General features: G+C 41.6%; 1 protein-coding gene across 4 annotated transcripts in view; it reads right to left on the reverse strand.

Annotated features, from left to right (window-relative positions):
• Positions 1-3318: 3318 nt before the first annotated feature.
• Positions 3319-19298, reverse strand: part of PPP6R2 (protein phosphatase 6 regulatory subunit 2) — a 232444-nt gene continuing 216464 nt past the window's right edge. For 3 of the 4 annotated variants that reach the window (XM_077473575.1, XM_077473574.1, XM_077473573.1), the window contains 2 exons: positions 11064-11222; positions 3319-6126 (listed from right to left, as the gene is read on the reverse strand). In XM_077473575.1, coding sequence (XP_077329701.1) covers positions 6075-6126; positions 11064-11222 — 211 coding nt within the window. In that variant the 3' untranslated portion in view covers positions 3319-6074. The remainder of the gene's footprint in view (positions 6127-11063; positions 11223-19298) is intronic. The other variant, XM_077473576.1, reaches the window with a different exon arrangement.

Raw genomic sequence — 19298 nt, forward strand, 5'->3', positions numbered from 1 at the left:
CTTGTTAAGCACCTAAAAAAGTCATTTTAAAATTTTCATAGTGTGGTTTGGCTACCAAGAAAATGTATGGTAGTCAATTAAACTGATCACAAACACCACTTTGAAAACTGCATATCAACCCAATAAATACATTCTGATATATAAGCAATGAAGATTAGACGCCAATGGCAAGTTTCTCTCAAATCAACATTTTGCATCCATCTTCTCCCTAACACACCCATATGGAGCCTTGGAAGGGCACAAAATACAGGCATGAGCTCAACTGTATAGGCACTGCATAAAAACATTAGCTGCCTATATCTTAGAGTCATTCTGACCTGTGCTCATGCATTTCCATCACATACTCATTTTTAATTGCTTAGGGTTTGTGGTCGGTGATTAACACAGTAGAAATCACTGTAAGCTATGATGAAAGATGATCAAATCAACCTCAGATTTGCTACCGATTGGGAAAATTTCTGATGTAAAAAAGAAAAGCAAAGCCCAAACCTTTAGTTCAATCATTCATCTTAAAGATAGGGGCTGTAAAACTAGGTGGTTGAACTGCCCTTCGACTGCCTCCCTTAACCTTATACAATGGACAGAGGGGCTTGTATGCATGCCACAGCAAGAACTATAATCTGTCACATTTGGCAGTCAATAGCGCTACCAAACAGAACCCATTCAAGTGAATAGGGATGGCACCTCAACCACGCACAATTGACATGGTTGCAGCGCAGGAGGCTTTGCAGGGTTAAAAATGGTGGCCAAGGATCAATATACTGCCTCTCAGGCATCTGTCAACCTCCTTCTGAAAAGAAATCCACCGCAGCTTATTTTTTAGAAGAGCAGCAAGAGTCCTTAGGCCGCGTACACACGGGCGGAGTGTTCGCCCAACTTTGTTCGTCAAACAATCCGACAAACAGTCCGCTCAAAATTTGCATGAACGGACTTGACCACACACGATGAACGAACAGTCCGCTGAAAGCGTGCGCGATGACGTGAACGGCACGTACGACGGGACTAGAAAAACGACGTCCTATACACTGCAATGCAACCTTCGGCCGTGTAAACCCTTTCTGAGTATGCGCGATACTTAGTCCATCCAACTTGCCTACACACGAGCGGACCGTCCGCTGAAACCAAGTTTGGACGGACAAAACCAAGTTTCAGCGGACTGTCTTACGGAAATTCCGAAAAACTTTGTTCGTCAGTCTGTCCGCTGAAACTGTCCGCTGAAGCCCACACACGAGCGGACTGTCCGCTGAAACACTGTTCAGCGGACAAAGTTGGCGAACAGTCCGCCCGTGTGTACGCGGCCTAAGTCTCTCTTTTTCTGTTCCATGTGACAAAACAGATAATCCCATCTTAAGTGTTTAAATAGTATACAAGGAAATCCAAGCACACAGCTATTCACAGCTGAATTACATATCAGAGTGGCCTAAGCTGCCAAAGAATTTATAATTCTGTTCATTTAAATTTCATTTAAATTTGTGACAGTGTTAAGCAGCCCTGTGGCTGAGAATAGATTCTTCAGCATTCTTGATAAACATTTTTAGCTAAAGTGGTCTGATCAATTTAATCACATACACACACATATATATATATATACACATATATATATATATATATATATATATATATATATATATATATATATATACACACACACACATACATACACACACACACACATATACATACATACACACACCTCTATACCAATTTTGGAATTATATGGATTTCTTTGTGGGCGAGCACCTGGGCATTTACTCCAAGGGTGCCGTGGCTACCCTTGGAACACACACACATATATATATATATATATTCAGCTTTAAATATGCAGAAGATGTATACACAAGCACTTTTTGAAACAGGCACAGTATAGAAATCTTACATGTAATGGTAATAACTTGTGAGTCTAAAATTCTGACAATCTGAAAATAGGTACTTTCTGTGAATAAAATTGCTTACTACGATTCATGTTCCAAAAATTTGGCAATTCAAACAAAAGATGTCAGACCAAAAAAGGTGGATGATTCTCCTTTGCCACAGAATGGAATGACACAAAACAGCTGATTGGATATTCTGTGAAAAACGTTTAGGTCAATGCATTCATTTTTAGCTAGAATTTTTACAAATAAACAGAAAACTGAATTTGCAAATAAACTCGATACTCTAAGCAACACATCTAATTGTTAGAACAATTACAAATTAGGCCATCCTGAGTTGGCAAGTTGAAGCTGAAAACACATTTCTTTATTGCTCATAGCAAACAATGCCATACATCTCAGTCACCACACTTCGTGAAATAAAGTGTTTGTTTTCTCTAAGGCTGGCCATACATTATATGATTTTCTTGTACAATTTCCCTTTAGATTTACCAAAACCATATAATATAGAGAAGAAATGGATTCTGGACAGCCGCACTCCGATAAAAGCCTTTATTGTTATGAATAGTCAACGTTGATGCGACAACAGAAGCAGGACAGCTGACGCATTTCACAACATCATTGTTGCTTAGTCATAGCTAATAATATAGAGGTCAGACCTAAACACTTTCAATTTGTATGCACTCAGGCAGGTCCTTGCAATACATAGTTGAAAGTAAATTTAAAGGAAATTGAATAAGAAAATTGTATAATGTATGCACACAATGTACTTCTGAAGCAGAAACATTGGCCAGCAGTAAATTAGATGACAATTTAGCCACAAAACAATGCCCCACACATATTTATGTGCTTGTATCATAATATTAATCGTACCCAGTAGTGCTGTGCTTTTCTCTGTACTGACTGGATAGAACAGTATGGGCCAGAATTAAACACTTTCATTTCAGAGTTTTTCTGAACGTCAGGTCCTAAAGCTTGGCTAGGCTTTTTTCTTATCCCATACATTGTCACATTTTTAAGGGTCATATGTATTCTAAGCCTTTTATTTACAAAGAGAAAATTCCACTTAGAGGGAGAATTCTGTCTGAAAAGAAACAAAGCATTTGAAAAAAAAAAGATATAACTATTTAACAGATGCAAACTTCAATAAAGCAACCCAACACTGGCCATGTGAGTCAGTAGTACTGGGATATGGCAGGGCACAAGCTGATCCTCAAAATGCCAATCTTAAACTATGTTGCTTAGAGATCATATAAGCTGACCAAATTGTAAAAATATTTGTGCCAAACATTTACACATAGTTACAAGCTAAAAAAAGATCAAAAAAAAAAAAAAATCAATTATGTGTAATAAACACACTGCTTCCTGCAAATATAAATATATGAAAACAAAATCACATAATTATCCAAGCCTTAAAATACAATTTAAAAACCCACATTTTACATAATGTTTTTTTATTTTTTATTATTCATCATAAAAGGCTAAAAAAAAAAAAGTAAGAAAACTGGAATCTACTGCAGAGATGATGAAAGGACGAAGGGCTACTTACTGCAGATCGGGGGTGTAGAACTTTCAGCATGCTGCATGTATTAATGGGGACCAAGTGTACTATGTAAAGGTAATTAACCATGTGCCGTCAATGTGTAGCCACACGCAGAGTACTGCTGACCTGCAGCCCCTAGTCTTCAATACAGTCCAGGAACAATGGGGTGGATGTATGAACGAGCTGATCTTCCCATCTACATTGTTACTACGCTGTACATTTACATTTAATTGTACACCACTGCAAAAGCAGAAATGTTGCGAAACATTTCATACATATACAGGTCACTGGTGATATAAAGCTACGCCCCTTCCTGCTAAATCCACCCTCTACTGTAATGATGAAGGAGGTTCAAACAGTCTAGTGCCTTGTTAGATCTAACTTCACATATAAGCTCCATAGAATCTATGGAAAACCTTAAAATCCAGGCTAAAGGAAGCACTGACTGAGAGTCTGCAAACTTTGTATAGAATTAAGGGTTGTGTAGACAGGCTTTTGGTCATAACAGACCCATCTTGCATTCCCATACAAGTCGAGAAGAATTAAAAAAAATGCGTGAAATTATGGAAAGCCGCCAACTGCATGTCAAATGTACCTGCCGGTGAATTCTGAATGATCTCAGAAGCATCTCAAACTGGTGCCATCGTTAAAGCCTGTCGCTACGGGTTCTAAACCAACCAGAATGGAGCCAAAAGGGTACTTTAACCTTCCATCAATTAAAAATTAGAAGAATGCTACTGTAATCAATATACAGTAAAGGAAAATGCTACTAACATATTTGATTTCATGAGAAACGTATCCAACACCCAAATCAAACAGCCAAGAGGTCATTTACATGGGTAGTAGACCGTTCCCTTCGAAAAGCGATCCGCGGTGAACTGCTTTTCAGAGAACGCCACAGAAGCGGCTGCTGAGCATTTGGGACACTATACTGCCACCTTCTGAATGCCTTCTTTTTTGGCCAAACTGGGAGAGAATGCCACATTGTGTGAACAAGCCTTAACACATAAGTTAAAAGGTTTATACAGTGCACATTTGATACACAACCACCATAAGCAGAAACTGTTTTGTATATGCAATTCTTCCATCACAAATCCAAAAAGCTCAATGTGGCATCTATCCAAATAATTGAAAAGAGTTTAGTATATGCACAAATGCATAGGGTTAGATTTACTAAAACTGGTGCACATGGAATCTGGTGCAGCTGTACATATAGTAACCAATCAGCTTAGAACTTTAGCTTGTTCAATTAAGCTTTGATAATAAAACCTAGAAGCTAATTGGTTACTTAGCACAGCTGCATCTGTTTTAGTAACCCTCCTCAGTTCCACTGCTGTTCTGTTATATCCCATTAACCTCAATACTCCACTTAACTTTGCCCTTTGGGGTTTTTTTTTTCTCATCACATACACGACAAAGGGAATGTTAGGACAATACAACTGTAAAGCTTCATGTACACTGCTGATGGTAAACGGACGTTTAGGAGCAGTTGGTTGTTTTTCTTTTTAGCTGCCCCTGAACTCTCCTCAATGTTACCTTATCAGTACATGTACACAGGGTCGTTTATAGCCTTTCTAGGCAGTTGCGTTTAGAAGCATTTTTTGGAAAGCAAAAAAAAAAAAAAAGCGTTCAGGGCGGATGTTCAGAGGCATTTGAAACGCCAAATGCTTGTAACAGCTTGTAAACATGTGTAAATGCGGTTAGCCGCGCTTTGTTTACAGACGTTTTCATTTTTGACTATTAAAAAAAAAAAAAAAAAAAGAAAACACGCTTCTAAACACAAAAGCACTAGATGTTTTTAAACGTCAGTTTACTTTCTGTCAAGTGGAATCGTTCAGGAGAGGTTGCAAAATGTTCCGTGTACATTAAGCCTTAATGTGCATTGTTGACTGGGAAGCAAAAAGGTTTTCATTGTTGCTGCAAGAACTACTGACCAAGCAATACCTGTAAAATGATGTCCATTTTATGAACTCCATGGGTATGGACTGTGCTATTCCCTGATAAAACAAAGCAGACCCCCAAAAAAAAACCTTTTCAAACAAGATATTAAACTAAAAATGATGTCGATTTCATTATTAAAAGGTGCTTGAGAAAAATTGCATGATAAAGTGCATGGAAACAGAAATAAGACTGATGGCCGTCTGTACCAGCATCCTGTGTTCCTGGCAAGCTCAAGACCAGCTTCTGATTTAATAAACAGTTCCATACAGCTGGATAAGCTCACGTCTGCAAGCATGGAAAGCGTCTGATAAAACGAAGGGGAATTATTGCTAAAAACAATAAGGAAGTACCCTTATGGTGTTTGCAGACAGGGTTGCACCAATAACTTGTCCATGCTCATTTTCCAGCTGCCCCGTTACTCTTCTACAGCAGAGAGATAGCTATGACAACAAAATATATGGAAGAAGCTGCATAAGCATGAGGCAGTTTTCATGTCAAAGCATCCATAGGGGTTATGTTTAACATACACTCCTACAGACAGATTTCCAAGCTGTCAAACTCAGACCATTTTGTTTTACAACATCTACCAGCTTTCAATTTCTGTAGTTCTGGCATACAGTTCTCCAAACAAATCAGATGTCTCTTCATTTGCATAAAGTTCCCTGGGAGTAAGAGGTCCTGCCTCACACCAGATATAGTTTGGAACAGCAACAGCTATGTCATGCAGGCCCGTTCAGTGCAGTCTCAGAATTCAGGGCAACGTCTTCATGGCTGTAATGGGATAGAAAGAAGGACAAAAAGTTTAAAAAATACTGAAAGTCGACACACATTTTCCCAAAAATTGCGATTGTAAGACCGCTGTGCAAATACGGTGTGACAAAGTATTGCAACGACCACCATTTTATTCCCTAGGGTGTCTAAAAAAAAAAACCTGTATAATGTTTGGGGGTTCCAAGTAATTTTCTATCAAAAAAATAAATAAAACGATTTTAATTTGTAAACAAGTCTCAAAAAGAGGCTTGGTCCTTAAGGGCCGGTTCACACAGGGGGCGACACGAGGCGACACGACTTGCCGTGCCGCGACCTGACAAGTCGCCCCCGTTCTGTACAATGGAACCGTTCTAAGAGGAGCGACTCGAGTCGCTCCGACTCAGAAAAAAGGTTCCTGTACTACTTTTGGGCGACCTCGGGGCGACTTGCATTGACTTCTATACAGAAGTCATTTGCAAGTCGTCGCTGAGGTCGCGGCAGGTCGCGGCGAGGCAAGTCGATGTCGCCTCGCATCGCCCCCTGTGTGAACCGGCCCTAAGTGGTTAAAGTGGCTGTAAACCTCAGATATGAAATATAAACAAAGCACGTCCTTCTATACTGTGTACTCGTCTATTCAAAACACTGGAGGAAATTTCTCTCTGCCTCTTTCCGGTTAAGTGCATAAGTCACCATTTTATTGCAATTCCTTTATTTTCCATAAAAGTTGCAGTTTACAACCAAAGAAACAGAAACGCGTAAAATAGCCAAGCAGCAAAGAGGATCACACAATTAGATCTACATGTATACAGGCCCAGCAATACACAATATGGATGGTCACATAAATCATTACGATTATGAAAGTGGTTGTTAGTGTGCAAGGCTGGGAAGGCATATAAAGTAGCTAGGTGGGAGTCCGAAAACAGACTCAAATACAAAACTGTTCAACAAGATCATTTACAGAATATCAGGAAGCAAAGCATCCCAGTGGCCAGCTGGACCCAGAAATGGAACAGTGACACAGGAATAATGTATGCAAGGACATTAAAAATATCAGAAAAATGCAATGCCCATAACTGAGCCAGGGGTAAGGGATGGGGGAGCGTTCAGAAGGGAAAAGGGGGTAGGGTACCAGGTGTCCCTAATACGAAGAATGGATCAAGAACGAACAAGGGGGTAGGCAGGTAGTGCCTCTTGCCCAGGGAATAGGACTACATTCAGGAGGTTAGCCAGACTGCGAAACTCCCTGAAGATAGGCATCAGTTTACACATGCATGAGTCACCTCTGACAACTTTTCCATACTCCAAGAGATAATTGGTGATGGGGAAGAGAGCTTCAGCACACAGCCTGTGATTGGCAGCCACAGCTGTGCATGTTCCCCATGTTATGTAAGGAGGGAGTGTGCCCCTTCTCTCCAATCTAGGCTCAGAGCTCTCTTCACTGAGCCCTGCTGTGTGAGACTTAAAGTATAACTAAAGGCAAAACTTTTTTTTTTTTGCTTTGGATAGAGTGGAGAGGGATTAGAACCCGTCAGGTTTGGATTGCTGTGTCTCTTTCAAAAATCGTTGAAAGTGAAAGTAAAATAAAATCCCAAATTTTGGGTTGTCCCTAGAAAAGTAATAGAAGGGAAATCTTCCAATGACAACATTCGTTCTGGTGACTTGAGGATCCCCCAAGGAATTCCCCTAATTTGTAGGGATTTCCTCTCACCTACTGTTTAGCTATGGGACAGGAAGTGAATGGAAATCTCAGCAATGGGACACAGACTGCCGGGGGGGACCTGACAGGGGTTATAACCCTCCCTAGTTATGATCCTTGCCCTTGCTTTTCAGAGTTGACAGATCCTGTGAAAAGGTGCGTTTTGGAAAACTGTAGGCTGCAGGTACAACTTCTGTAGGATTTATTTTAGCTCTTCACGAAGTGTAGCTAAGGGTTTTCTACGACATCATTTGGGTGACCTTATCCCACAAATATGATTTTATTTTATATGCAATCCATGGACAAAAACACTCGGACAATTACAAAACACTTTTTTTGCTTTGATCAGTGTTTATTAAAAAACAGTGTTATTGTAGGAAAAAAGTATAAATTTTATTCACAGTTTGTCCTCTTTAATATATTACTAAAATTAGGAATCAAGTTCAAAGCAATGCAAAGATATTAACCTTGTGCCAAAAAGGGAGCACAACTGCCTAATCTTCATCACAGACCAACCTATGTATAACGTGGTTTACCCATAACCGCTTGATAAAAACGAATGTTCTTTAGCCAGCAAGATACATTCCACATTACTAATTATGCTACCAAAATTAGTGTGTGCCAATTGCTCCCAGCATTAATCCTGTTTTTTCTTGCTGGAGGTTCTCTAAGCAGCCTCTAAGACCCTAAGCAGCACAACATTTTTGGGCTTTCTGATTGGCCTCTAAATTCGTCGTAGTGCTTAAAAATAGAGAGCAGCTGAACAAGTGCAGAGCAGGGTGAGACACAATTTTTTCCTCTTCAATCAAGAGAACCAAGCTGATCACTAAATGGCAGCTATCTAGATTGGCATTGCCCCAGCCTAGCTTTAAAGCTTAGCTGGGTCTTCCCTCCACATCCATACCTGAACTTATACTGGATAAGTATTAATTAATCATTAGCTGGGCCTTCCCCTCCACATCCATAACTTAGTTGGGTTTTTCCTCTGAGAAGTCAGGCTGCCTGTTGCCAGTCCTTAAGGTTCATGAACACGGGGCTTTTATATACATTTTCTGTCTAGAGTGCTTTCTCAGGGCTGTGTAGGCACACTGGTTGTAAACAACTTGCCATACAAGTGAATGGTTGCACACTGCTGTGCCTTCGTAAACACCGAGGCAAAAAATCATCAGTGTTTACAAGAGCATGGTCACCTACAGCCATTCATTTGTATAGCAGGCTGTATGTTGCAGATGTGGCTCCCCGTAAAATGAAAGGAAAACGAGGAAAAAAGGAAAGTGCTGGGAAATTATGTTAGGCATAGTAAATGCCTGTAAAAGCTATGTGTGCATGAATCCTTCACCACTTCAGCCCCAGAAGAATTTACCCTCTTCCTGACCAGAGCACTTTTTGCGATTCGGCACTGCGCCACTTTAACTGACAATTGCGCGGTCATGCAACGTGGCTCCCAAAAAAAACGTCCTTTTTTTCCCCCCCACAAATAGAGATTTCTTTGATCACCTCACAAATTTGATCACCTCAGCGGTTTATTTTTTGCTCTATAAACAAAAAAAGCGTCAATTTAAAAAAAAACAAAAAAACGCTTCTTTTACATTTTGCTATAATAAATATAAACAAAAAATATTTAAAAAAAAATGTTTTCCTCAGTTTAGGCAGATACGTATTCTTATACATATTTTTGTTAAAAAAAAAAACCAAAAAAACACAATAAGCGTTTGATTGATTTGCGCAAAAGTTATAGTGTCTACAAAATAGGGGATAGTTTTAATGATTTTTTTTTTACTAGCAATGGCGGCGCTCAGTGATTTTTATCGTGATTGCGACATTACGGCGGACACATCGGACAATTTTGACACATTTTTGGGACACTGGCATTAATACAGAGATCAATGCTAAAATATTGCATTGATAACTATAAAAATGTGACTGGCAGTGAAGGGGTTAACCACTAGGTGGCGCTGTAGGGGTTAAGTGTGTCCTAGGAAGTGATTCTAACTGGGGGGGAGGGGCTGTGTGTGACAAGTCACTGATCAGCACTCCCGATTACAGGGAGAGCTGATCAGTAGGCAGAACGGGGAGATGCTTGTTTACATTCTTCCTCACTATGAGACGGTCGCGGGTATGCCCACGGACAGAGTCTGCGGGACCCGCGGTCACGGAGCTCCCAATGGCCACATCCGCAACCTGCCTCTTAAAGCGCAACGCACAGGTACGTTAATCTGCCTGTACGTGCCCTTCTGCCGCAGTATATCTGCGTAAGGCGGTCGGGAAGCGGTTAAAGTGTATGTTACCCAAAACATAATTTTCTATTTGTGCACTGTGTTGACTTATCTGAAAATTTAGGTTGTTGTATTTTTATTTCTTCCTTAGCTGGAAAACACCTGGTGATCGTGCCGGTTCCAATTCTTTTTTGTTTCAATCTGACCACAGAAGGAGATCCTTTCTAGAGTGACCATTTTGCATCGGTCTTCTAGTCTAAATCTAAAGGACAGCACAGATGATGTCAGAGGGCATGTGGTCAGACTGCTGTTGACTTGCCCGTGACCAGTCCTGTACATTCTGAACAAAAGCAGCAGGGGTATGTGACAGTGGCAAACCTACCGATCTTCATAAGAAGTGTCTATCCCTAGCCTAGGATGCAGTGAAGAATGTTTTTTTTTTCAGTAAAAGGTTTTCCCTTATAATCACTATTGCACATAGTTTGACTTTTTTCCAAGAAACTTTACATTCACTTTAAAAGGAGAAGACCAGCCTGAGCATGTTAGGCTGGGTTTCTCCTTTGGGTCACAGGAGTGCTATTAGTTTTGTACTCCTGTGACTCGTTTTCAGCAGAGAGTGGTCTAAAGGCCGCTCTCTGCTGACGTCACACAGAGAGATCAGTCTAGGCATCACGTCATCCGGACTCTGGACGTCTGGATCTGCTAGGTGCCTGGGCTGATGGCCATCTCAGCCTCTCAGCGAGCTGCTAAGACAGCTGCTCCCTGCCCCTCCACAGCTCAGTGCTCCATGGAGGAGCAGAGCAGGAGAGCTGCCGATTGACAGTGCAGAGACGCCGGGGGACAGATGCAGCATCGGTCCCATGCTGCATCCACCTAGGCAAGTAAAAGAGGGGGGGTGGTGAATACAGATTCCCATACTTCTCCTTCAACTTTTCCATAGGTACTTATGGAGTATATACCACAAAGAATAAGGACAGCTGGACAAAAACCTGAAATTAAACTCTAACCCTACAGACCAAAAATATCAGTTCTATAAAATTGGTTACCCTTTTTCTCTGCAAGAGCCTTGCGTATTTTTGATGCATGCAGCAACTGAACACTGCTCTTGGGATGCATCCTCCTGGCTACTACTACAAGGATGGTTTTCATTTGCACATCTGACGTCCGCAATTGTCAACTGATCAATGACTAAGCCATCAGGATTACTGTGGGAGAAGTTACTGCTATAAAAATGGATGTAACAATTGGCAGCCAATATTTCACCATATTTACGTGAAAGAATAAAATGTTAAAAATTCAGACATTTAAAAGCCCTGTGCAAAAAAAAAAAAATCCCTACACATGCACATGAACTGTGTTTAAAATAAATAGTATAACATTTTTATTTATTTTATTAGGAGAATGACTAAAACCTATTTTTATCAAGCTATGTATGAAATCTACAAATATTTCTTCTTTATCCTTGAAACCATCAGATGGTATACAAAAAGGCTAACTTCACATAGTAAAATTAAAAAGGTATTACACAAAAAACACCCCCCACAAAATTACAAATAAAATTAAAAAAAGTGTACACCTTCAAATCAAAAAAGAAACAATGGGCCCCAAATAATAGTTTTTTTTAGTAGTAGTATGGGGGGGGGGGCACTGCTGACATTCTCTTCTGAGAAGACTTGGATTTGTGTACTCACCAAAAATCCCTTTATCTGCATTCATTGTTGGACATTGCTCTGCTTTAATCATCACCCTCCTGGGTATAATGCTACCTGCAGGAGGAGGTGGCTAGGTACCACTAAAAAACACAAAATATAGCCCAGGGGCAGCCCCTTCAAATTGTATAACAAACTAATTGACATAGCAGTGCAAAATATTTAAAGCACACAACAGCAGCCTAGCCAGAGGGGAAGATGTTGTCCACCAATGAATGCAGAGAAAATACTCTTACAGCTAGTACAAAAAAAAAAATATATATATTTTCACTATTGTTCATTGGAGAACACCGTTCTGCTTTAGGTCATCACCTACTGGGACAGTAGCAGTGCCACAACTGGGCAAGCAAAAATTAAATGGAAAACCAAACTAATCTCAAAATAAAATGATACAGGCCAGTCAGACTACTGCCTGCAAAACTGGTATCAGCCTGTTGCCACATCCATCTTTCAAAAACTTAGTGAACATAAGTGATTACTAAGTGGTCAGCTTACAAGCCTGAGAAATCAATGCTTAATAGTGGAAAGCCCAGCATGCACTTACCAGTCTTGTAGAATGTGCTGTAGACAGAAACAATGGTTCTCTGTGCTCAATAGCATATGCTTGGACATTAGTTTGTCATATGCAGCATGAGATAGCAGTTCATACTCTAAGGCCCTTATGTGGGCCCTATACAACCATGAATCAGGAATCTGACTTCAGTAACCTGGACATTCAAATACACCCTAACCTCTCTGACTACAACTAAAGAATGTAAGGTAATTTCCTTTGGGTGGAATGGTTTGGCAGGAAACTATAGAAATAAAAATTTCTTTAAAGATTCAAGTGTGGAAAGCGGTTATCACCTTAGGCAGGAAAGTCTTAGATTGATGTAATTTTTATGAAGGGCCAAAAACAGAGGCTTGCAAGACAACTTAGCCAGTTTGGAGACACTACATGCCAAAATAATGGTTACTAAAATTGCTACTTTCTGAGAAAACTTTAACAGCGGGATCTACTTAATGTTCTTAAAAAAAAAACATAGGCTTTTTATAACCGCTTACCTGTAAAATCCTTTTCTTGGGAGTACATCATGGGAAACAGAGCCAAAGTAATTGCTAATGGGTTATGACACTGGTATACCCAATTAAAAAAAGTTCACTCCCTATATAACCCCTCCTCCTTCCAGGAACACATCATTTTTTGTAGCAAAGCAATATACTTAAATCCGAAAGAGGGGAGGGACCTCTGTGTCCCATGATGTGCTCAGAGAAAAGGATTTTACAGGTAAGCCGTTATAAAAATCCTATTTTCTTTATCGTACATCATGGGACACAGTGCCTAATTACTTAATGGGATGTCCCATAGCAATTCTACTTGAGGGGAGGGAGAGACAACCCGCAGGGTACCCCCAGACTTGAGGACTTATACTGCTGCCCGCAGCACACTGCGCCCGAAGGCGATATCTTCATACCGCCTTACATCCACCTGATAACATTTTTTGAATGTATGCACTGAAGACCAAGTTGCAGCCTTACAGATCTGAGCCATGGAGCCTGGTGACGCACTGCCCAAGAAGCACAAACCACCCTGGTAGAGTGCACCTTAACTTGAAAAGGGGGAATCGTACCCCTTAAAATAGAAGTTTGAATTTTAACTTGCTGAATCCATTTAGCGACAGTGGATTTTGAAGCTGCATGCCCTTTCTTAGGACCCTCTGGCAGAATAAATAGGACATTAGCCTTACAAATCTGAGCAGTTGTCTTTAAATAGATTTGCTCTCACCACATCAATACAATGTAGTGACTTCTCTTCGCTGGAACATGGTTTTGGGAAAAAAACAAAAACAAAAAAAAAAAAAAAAAGATGGTAGGACAATATCTTGGTTCAGGTGAAAACCTGAAACCACTTTTGGTAAAAAGTCTGGATGAGGGCGCAACACCACTCTGTCCACATGAATAATCAAATATGGCTCTTTACATGAAAGAGCAGCCAATTCCGAAACCCTCCTTGCTGAGGATATAGCAACCAAAAATACCCGCTTCCTTGTCAGAAGGACTAAGGGAGTATGATGTATCGGTTCAAATGGCTGTTTTTATAACACTGACAAAACTAAGTTCAAGTCCCAAGGGCTCAAAAGTGATTTAACTGGTGGATTAATCCGCATCACCCCTTGCATGAAACCCTGGACTAAAGAATGTATAGCAAGCGGTCTCTGAAATAAAATCGATAAGGCTGAGACTTGGACCTTAATAGTAATCAAGGCCAACTTCATCTCTATGCCTAATTGTAGAAAGGCAAGAATTCTGCCTATGATATATCTAAGAGGGTGCCAACCCCCTGGATTCACACCAGGAAACATAAGCCTTCCAGACTCTATAATGTATAGTTCTAGAAGCTGGTTTCCTTGCATTAATTAAAGTAGAGATAACTGACCCAGAAAGTCCACGTTTCTTCAGACTGTGGGTTTCAATAGTCAGGCTGTTAAATTTAGCATTCATAAAGTAGGATGGAATATCGGCCCCTATGAGAACAGGTCTAGCCTTAGTGGAAGGAACCATGGATCCTTCACTGCCATCTTTACGATTACCATGACCTTCTGGGCCATGCTGGTGCTGCCAGAATTACAGATTTTCTTTGCAGCTTGATCCTGCAGTCAAAGCAAAGTCGTCAAAGCAGCAACTGAATAGGGGGAAATGCATAGATCAGTGAGAACTGATCCCACGGTATCACCAACGCATCTGTTCTGCATGCGAATGGATCCTTTGCTCTGGACACAAAGTTGACTAACTTTATATTGAACTGGATGCTAGAAGATCTACGTCTGGAGTCCCTCAAACAGCCCGAAAATATGTTGAGGTGAAGACACCATTCCCCTGGGAATAATCTGCTGGCGACTTAAGTAGTCCGCCTGCCAATTCTCTATTCTTAGAATGAAGACTGCCGATAGGCAAGGAATATTTCTTTCTGCCCAAGTTAGAATATGGTTCACCTCTCTCTGCGCTGAGAGACTCTTGATGCCCACTTGGTGATTGATATAGGCCACAGCCGCGGCACTGATGTATTGGATCCTGACAGCACAATCCTTTAACCTGGAAGTCCAGGCTTTCAGAGCCAGACGCACTACCCGAATCTCTAGGACAGTGATGGTGAACCTATGGTACCCCAGATGTTTTGGAACTACATTTCCCATGATGCTCAACTACACTGCAGAGTGTGTGAGCATCATGGGAAACGTAGTTCCAAAACATCTGGAGTGCCAAGGTTCTCCATCACTGCTCTAGGATGTTGATGGCCAAGGCTCTTTCGGTTCTTGAACACTGTCCTTGGACAGTTGCCTTCTCTGTCCTTACCACTTTCCAGATAACTGGTCTGAAGGATTTACCTTTTAGCAGATTCTTTAGTAACCACCAATTGAGGCTTTGGGATATCCTTTGGGACAGCCACATTGGCAAGTCCAAAGCTTGGATCGTTATGTAGCAGTCTCAAATGGAACTGGGCATAGGGAACTGCTTCGAATGAAGCCACCATCTGTCCTAACAACCTCATGCAAAGGTGAATGGAAGGATCTGCTTTTGACCTGACCCTCCGCACCAACTCGCTTATGGAGTTTTTTTTTTTTACCTGAGCAAGAACACCTTTTTCTGGGCTGTATCTATGATCTCACCCAAATACTCCAGCTTTTTAGGCAGTTTTAAGGGAGACTTCTCTAGGTTGAGAAGGCAACCCAGACTTTTCCAGGTACATGGTTGTAATGCGTACACTTTACTTCGAACACCGATTGGTCTATTAGCAATAGATCATCTAGGTATGCCAAGACTGTTTATGCACTGTGCCCTTAACCTGGCTAGAGGTGGGGCTAGCACTTTTGTGAACACTAGGGGTGCTGTAGCTGGTCCGAAGGGCAAGGCTACAAACTGAAATGCTGCTGTTCTACTTCGAACTGCAGAAACCTTTGGTTAGTGGGAAATGTGGACATGCAGATATGCATCCCTGATGCCGATAGATACCAGAAGTCTTCCTCCTTGTATAATAGAAACTACTGACCTGATTGACTCCATAGAAAAGAGCGGATCTTCAGGAACTGATTTAGATTCTTTTAGATCTAGAATGGATCTGTTGAATTTCTACATAGATCTGTACATGTACAGGAAACACATGAAAAAGGTAGTGAAGGTTTTAAGGAACCTAAGAAGAAACAGATTAGCTGACTCTACTAGAGGTAGCTTGAAAGAGGCACAAACCATCTCTGTAAGAGATTTGTAACAGCAATCTCTCAGATTGCAAGGCTGAAAAAGGTTCAGCTCAAGTTGTTCCCTCCACAGAGGAGTAATCGGTTTGCCTTTCTTCCTGATCACCTGAGGGTAACCCCTCATTTTCTACCCACTGTTCCCTTGATAAGAGGTCTAAGGTGGGGGAGGGGGGTCTAACACGCTTCCTATCCTTTTTGGATAGCGGATGCGGTTAAGTCATCAATTTACCTTCTAGGCCCTGCAGGGCGGAGGAAAAATGCATTTTCAATCATGTATACAGGGGCTGAATTTTTTCTCCTCTAGAGTCTGACGGTGGAGGCCGTCGCCACTGCAGCTGCCCCTGGCGCAGCGTAAGGAGTCAGTTTAAATAAAAGGACGTTTATACTTTCTTTTGGGCAAAAAAAAAAAAGAGTACCTTTCCCACTAGAAATCATTTGGATGCATTTGACCAAATCCTCCCCAAACAGTCGCTCCCCATTAAAAGGCAAACTAGTCAGAAGCTTTTTGCAAGGTGCTTCTGCTGACCAACTTTTTAACCACAGGGCACTACGCATGTGTTTTAGCACAAGCGCAAGGCGGAACGCTTGGTGAATAGAGTCTTTCATGGCCTCTATGGCAAAACATAGCGCCTTTGGTAGTTCAGCTAACTCACGGGCCTCATGGGACCTCTCTAAGGGCCTCTTTGAAACTGGTACTTTAGGGATTGACAGATGCCTATTGCAGCGACTGCAGGCTGACAAATGGCACCTGCCAAGGAAAAAAGAGGATTTAACAGAAATTCTAACTTTATCTGTTGGATCCTTAAGCATTTGTGCATGGTCTACTGGATAAGTTAAATTTTTATTGATGCTGGAAATCGCAGCGTCTACTGCTGGTACTTTCCATCTTTCGTGAATTTCTCCTCCATGGGATAGAGAACTGAGAAACTCTTTGAGGGGAGAAAATGCTTATCTGGATGATCCCATTCAGCATAAATAAGCTTTTCTAGTAATGCATGGACCGGAAACGCATGAAAAGGCTGTAAGGGTTTTAAAGAACCCAAGGAAGGGACCAAGCTTTCAGCTCACTGCTAGGGGGTAGCATGAAAGTGGAATGAACCATCTCCGTAAGAGTTTTTACCATCAATATCTCAGATTGCGAGGTTGCATAAGGTCCATCAACTGTTTCCTCCACAGAGGAATAATCGGATTGTTTTTCTACGTGATCGCCTGAGGGTAATACAAGACCTCAGGACAACTGTAGGTAATGTAGCAAGACCAAAAAGTCCAGGTTCCTAGGGTCCAGCCCTCAAAGAGAAGCGTTACAGGCAAAACCTCGCTCTTCTATGCGAGGCCCGGGTACCATCCAGTGGTCTCAGAGACTTGGATGGATCCAGCTGTGGAGGTTATTTAAATCCAGCATGGATCCCTCCTAGAGCTCCTCAGAGCACATTTTCACTTGTGACAAACACCTTAAACACTGGTGGAAAGACGGATGTGCTCCTGGAAGGAAGAGGGGTTATATAGGGAGTGAACTTCCTTAATTGGGTATACCAGTGTCAACACCTGAAGGTGGCCCATAACCCATTACTTTGGCTCTGTGTCCCATGATGTACGATAAATCAGTTTTTGCAACACTGACAATACCAGAAGAAGAGTCACAACAACAATGATGGCTTTACACGAGGGGCGACGGAGAATAGCCCATCTGATCACTTGATGTTCCAAGCACATTGATGACAAGCAGGGACTGCTCCAGTCTCCAAGAACCCTGAGGAGTCTGGTGATCCAGAACCACCCCCCCCCCCCCCAGTAGTGGAGGATGGAAACTCATTTTCCAGTGCAGAGAAAATAAACTTTCTGATTAGCAGCAGGGGTAAAGCAGAGTCCCCAAACTAAAGAGGACTCTGTCAGGAAATTTACCATCTACCTGTCCAGAGGAGAATTATTCCTGCAAAAGGGTCATGTAGGGCAAACATTTGCAGTGGTGTTGGGCATATGGATTTCTTTAAAGGCCAAAAAAAAAAAAAAAATGCAATAGCGAATGGACAACCATCTGCTGCCAGCAGGTGAACCTGAAGTTGTAATTTCCATAGTTTTTCCAGACATAAGGAACAGCTTGGTCTGGTTAGTATGCAAAACCAGCCCCATCTATTCTAGGTGAAGTGATGGAATCAGTGAGGACTTCAAGAAAATTCAAAATCCACCCAAACACCTCTAGATTTACAGGAGTAAATTTCTGTCTTAATTCCTAGACACTAGGCATATTCAAGCTTGTTCCCACCCCAGCAGGTTCTCAATATCACAAAACCTTCTGAACATAAAGTGGTCGAACAGGAGCCCTTTTTTCAACAAAGGATGCAACATTTTAAAGCCATACACAAGCCACTTCAACAGGCCGGGATGACTAGTGGTTTACAGCTGGCTCAAAAACAAATCCCTGTTTGGGCATTCAATGTGCCGGTTTTGTTCTGTTGTGAAAGATTGGTACAAGCAACGCGGTCTTCTGTCACTGCAGCACTCAGGTCATGTAACCATTTGGAGACATCCCTGCTTTCTTCTATATGTTACACCTGCTGGCAGCACTATAACCAGTATGTGATAATCTAAAACAGAGCTCTCAGTACAGGTTTCTTCTAACGTACACCTGTCCATACCTAAACAGTACTGTCCGACTCCAGCACTCCAACGCAGTCACCAAATGGCTGCACATTTTTTTTTATCCTTCTGTAGCTCAAATGCCCCAAATCCAGGCAGGTTTCAACTCTTTTAATGGCTGGCTCCACAGCCTCCTGCACATTCCTACTGTCCCATCACTATAACAAGCTGCCTTTCTGGCCAAAGAAAAAATGTGGGAGGCAAAGCTTGCAAAAAGTGTCAAGAGGTTGCTGGTTAAAGTAGCCTGGAATACAAAGTATATGGACTACAGGGGAACACATTTTAAAACTATGCACAGACATTTGTCTCTCCTTGCTCAAAGTTTATTCTATCAAGATATTGTTTACGTACTGCTGACTCCTGACGCCCCTTCCCCACCACCCAAACCTGTGCTGCGGTCTGTGGATTTGTGGCTGCTTACAGTCTGTTTGATGCTTCCTCAGTGTGCTGCTGCTGTTGACCTAGGTCACCTCTCCTGCTGCCTCTTGAACTCGTCCCTTTTGTGCTGCTGATGCCTCTGTCTGTGGCTCCTCACATCTTTACTATTACCTTCTGTGCTGCCTATAGACCTATGGTTCCTCCACCTACCTCACCTGCTGCATCTTGATTGCTCTCCCCGTCATGCTGAAGCTGTTTCCTTCACTTTATCAGGGGACTGTAAAGCCCTGCGCCTCTATGAAAATGAAAGCCAAACGCTAAAAAA

Source organism: Lithobates pipiens, unplaced genomic scaffold (assembly GCF_037356315.1).
Source record: "Lithobates pipiens isolate NorthernLeopardFrog02 unplaced genomic scaffold, aLitPip1_a1.2 Scaffold_8, whole genome shotgun sequence".
NCBI lineage: Eukaryota > Metazoa > Chordata > Amphibia > Anura > Ranidae > Lithobates > Lithobates pipiens.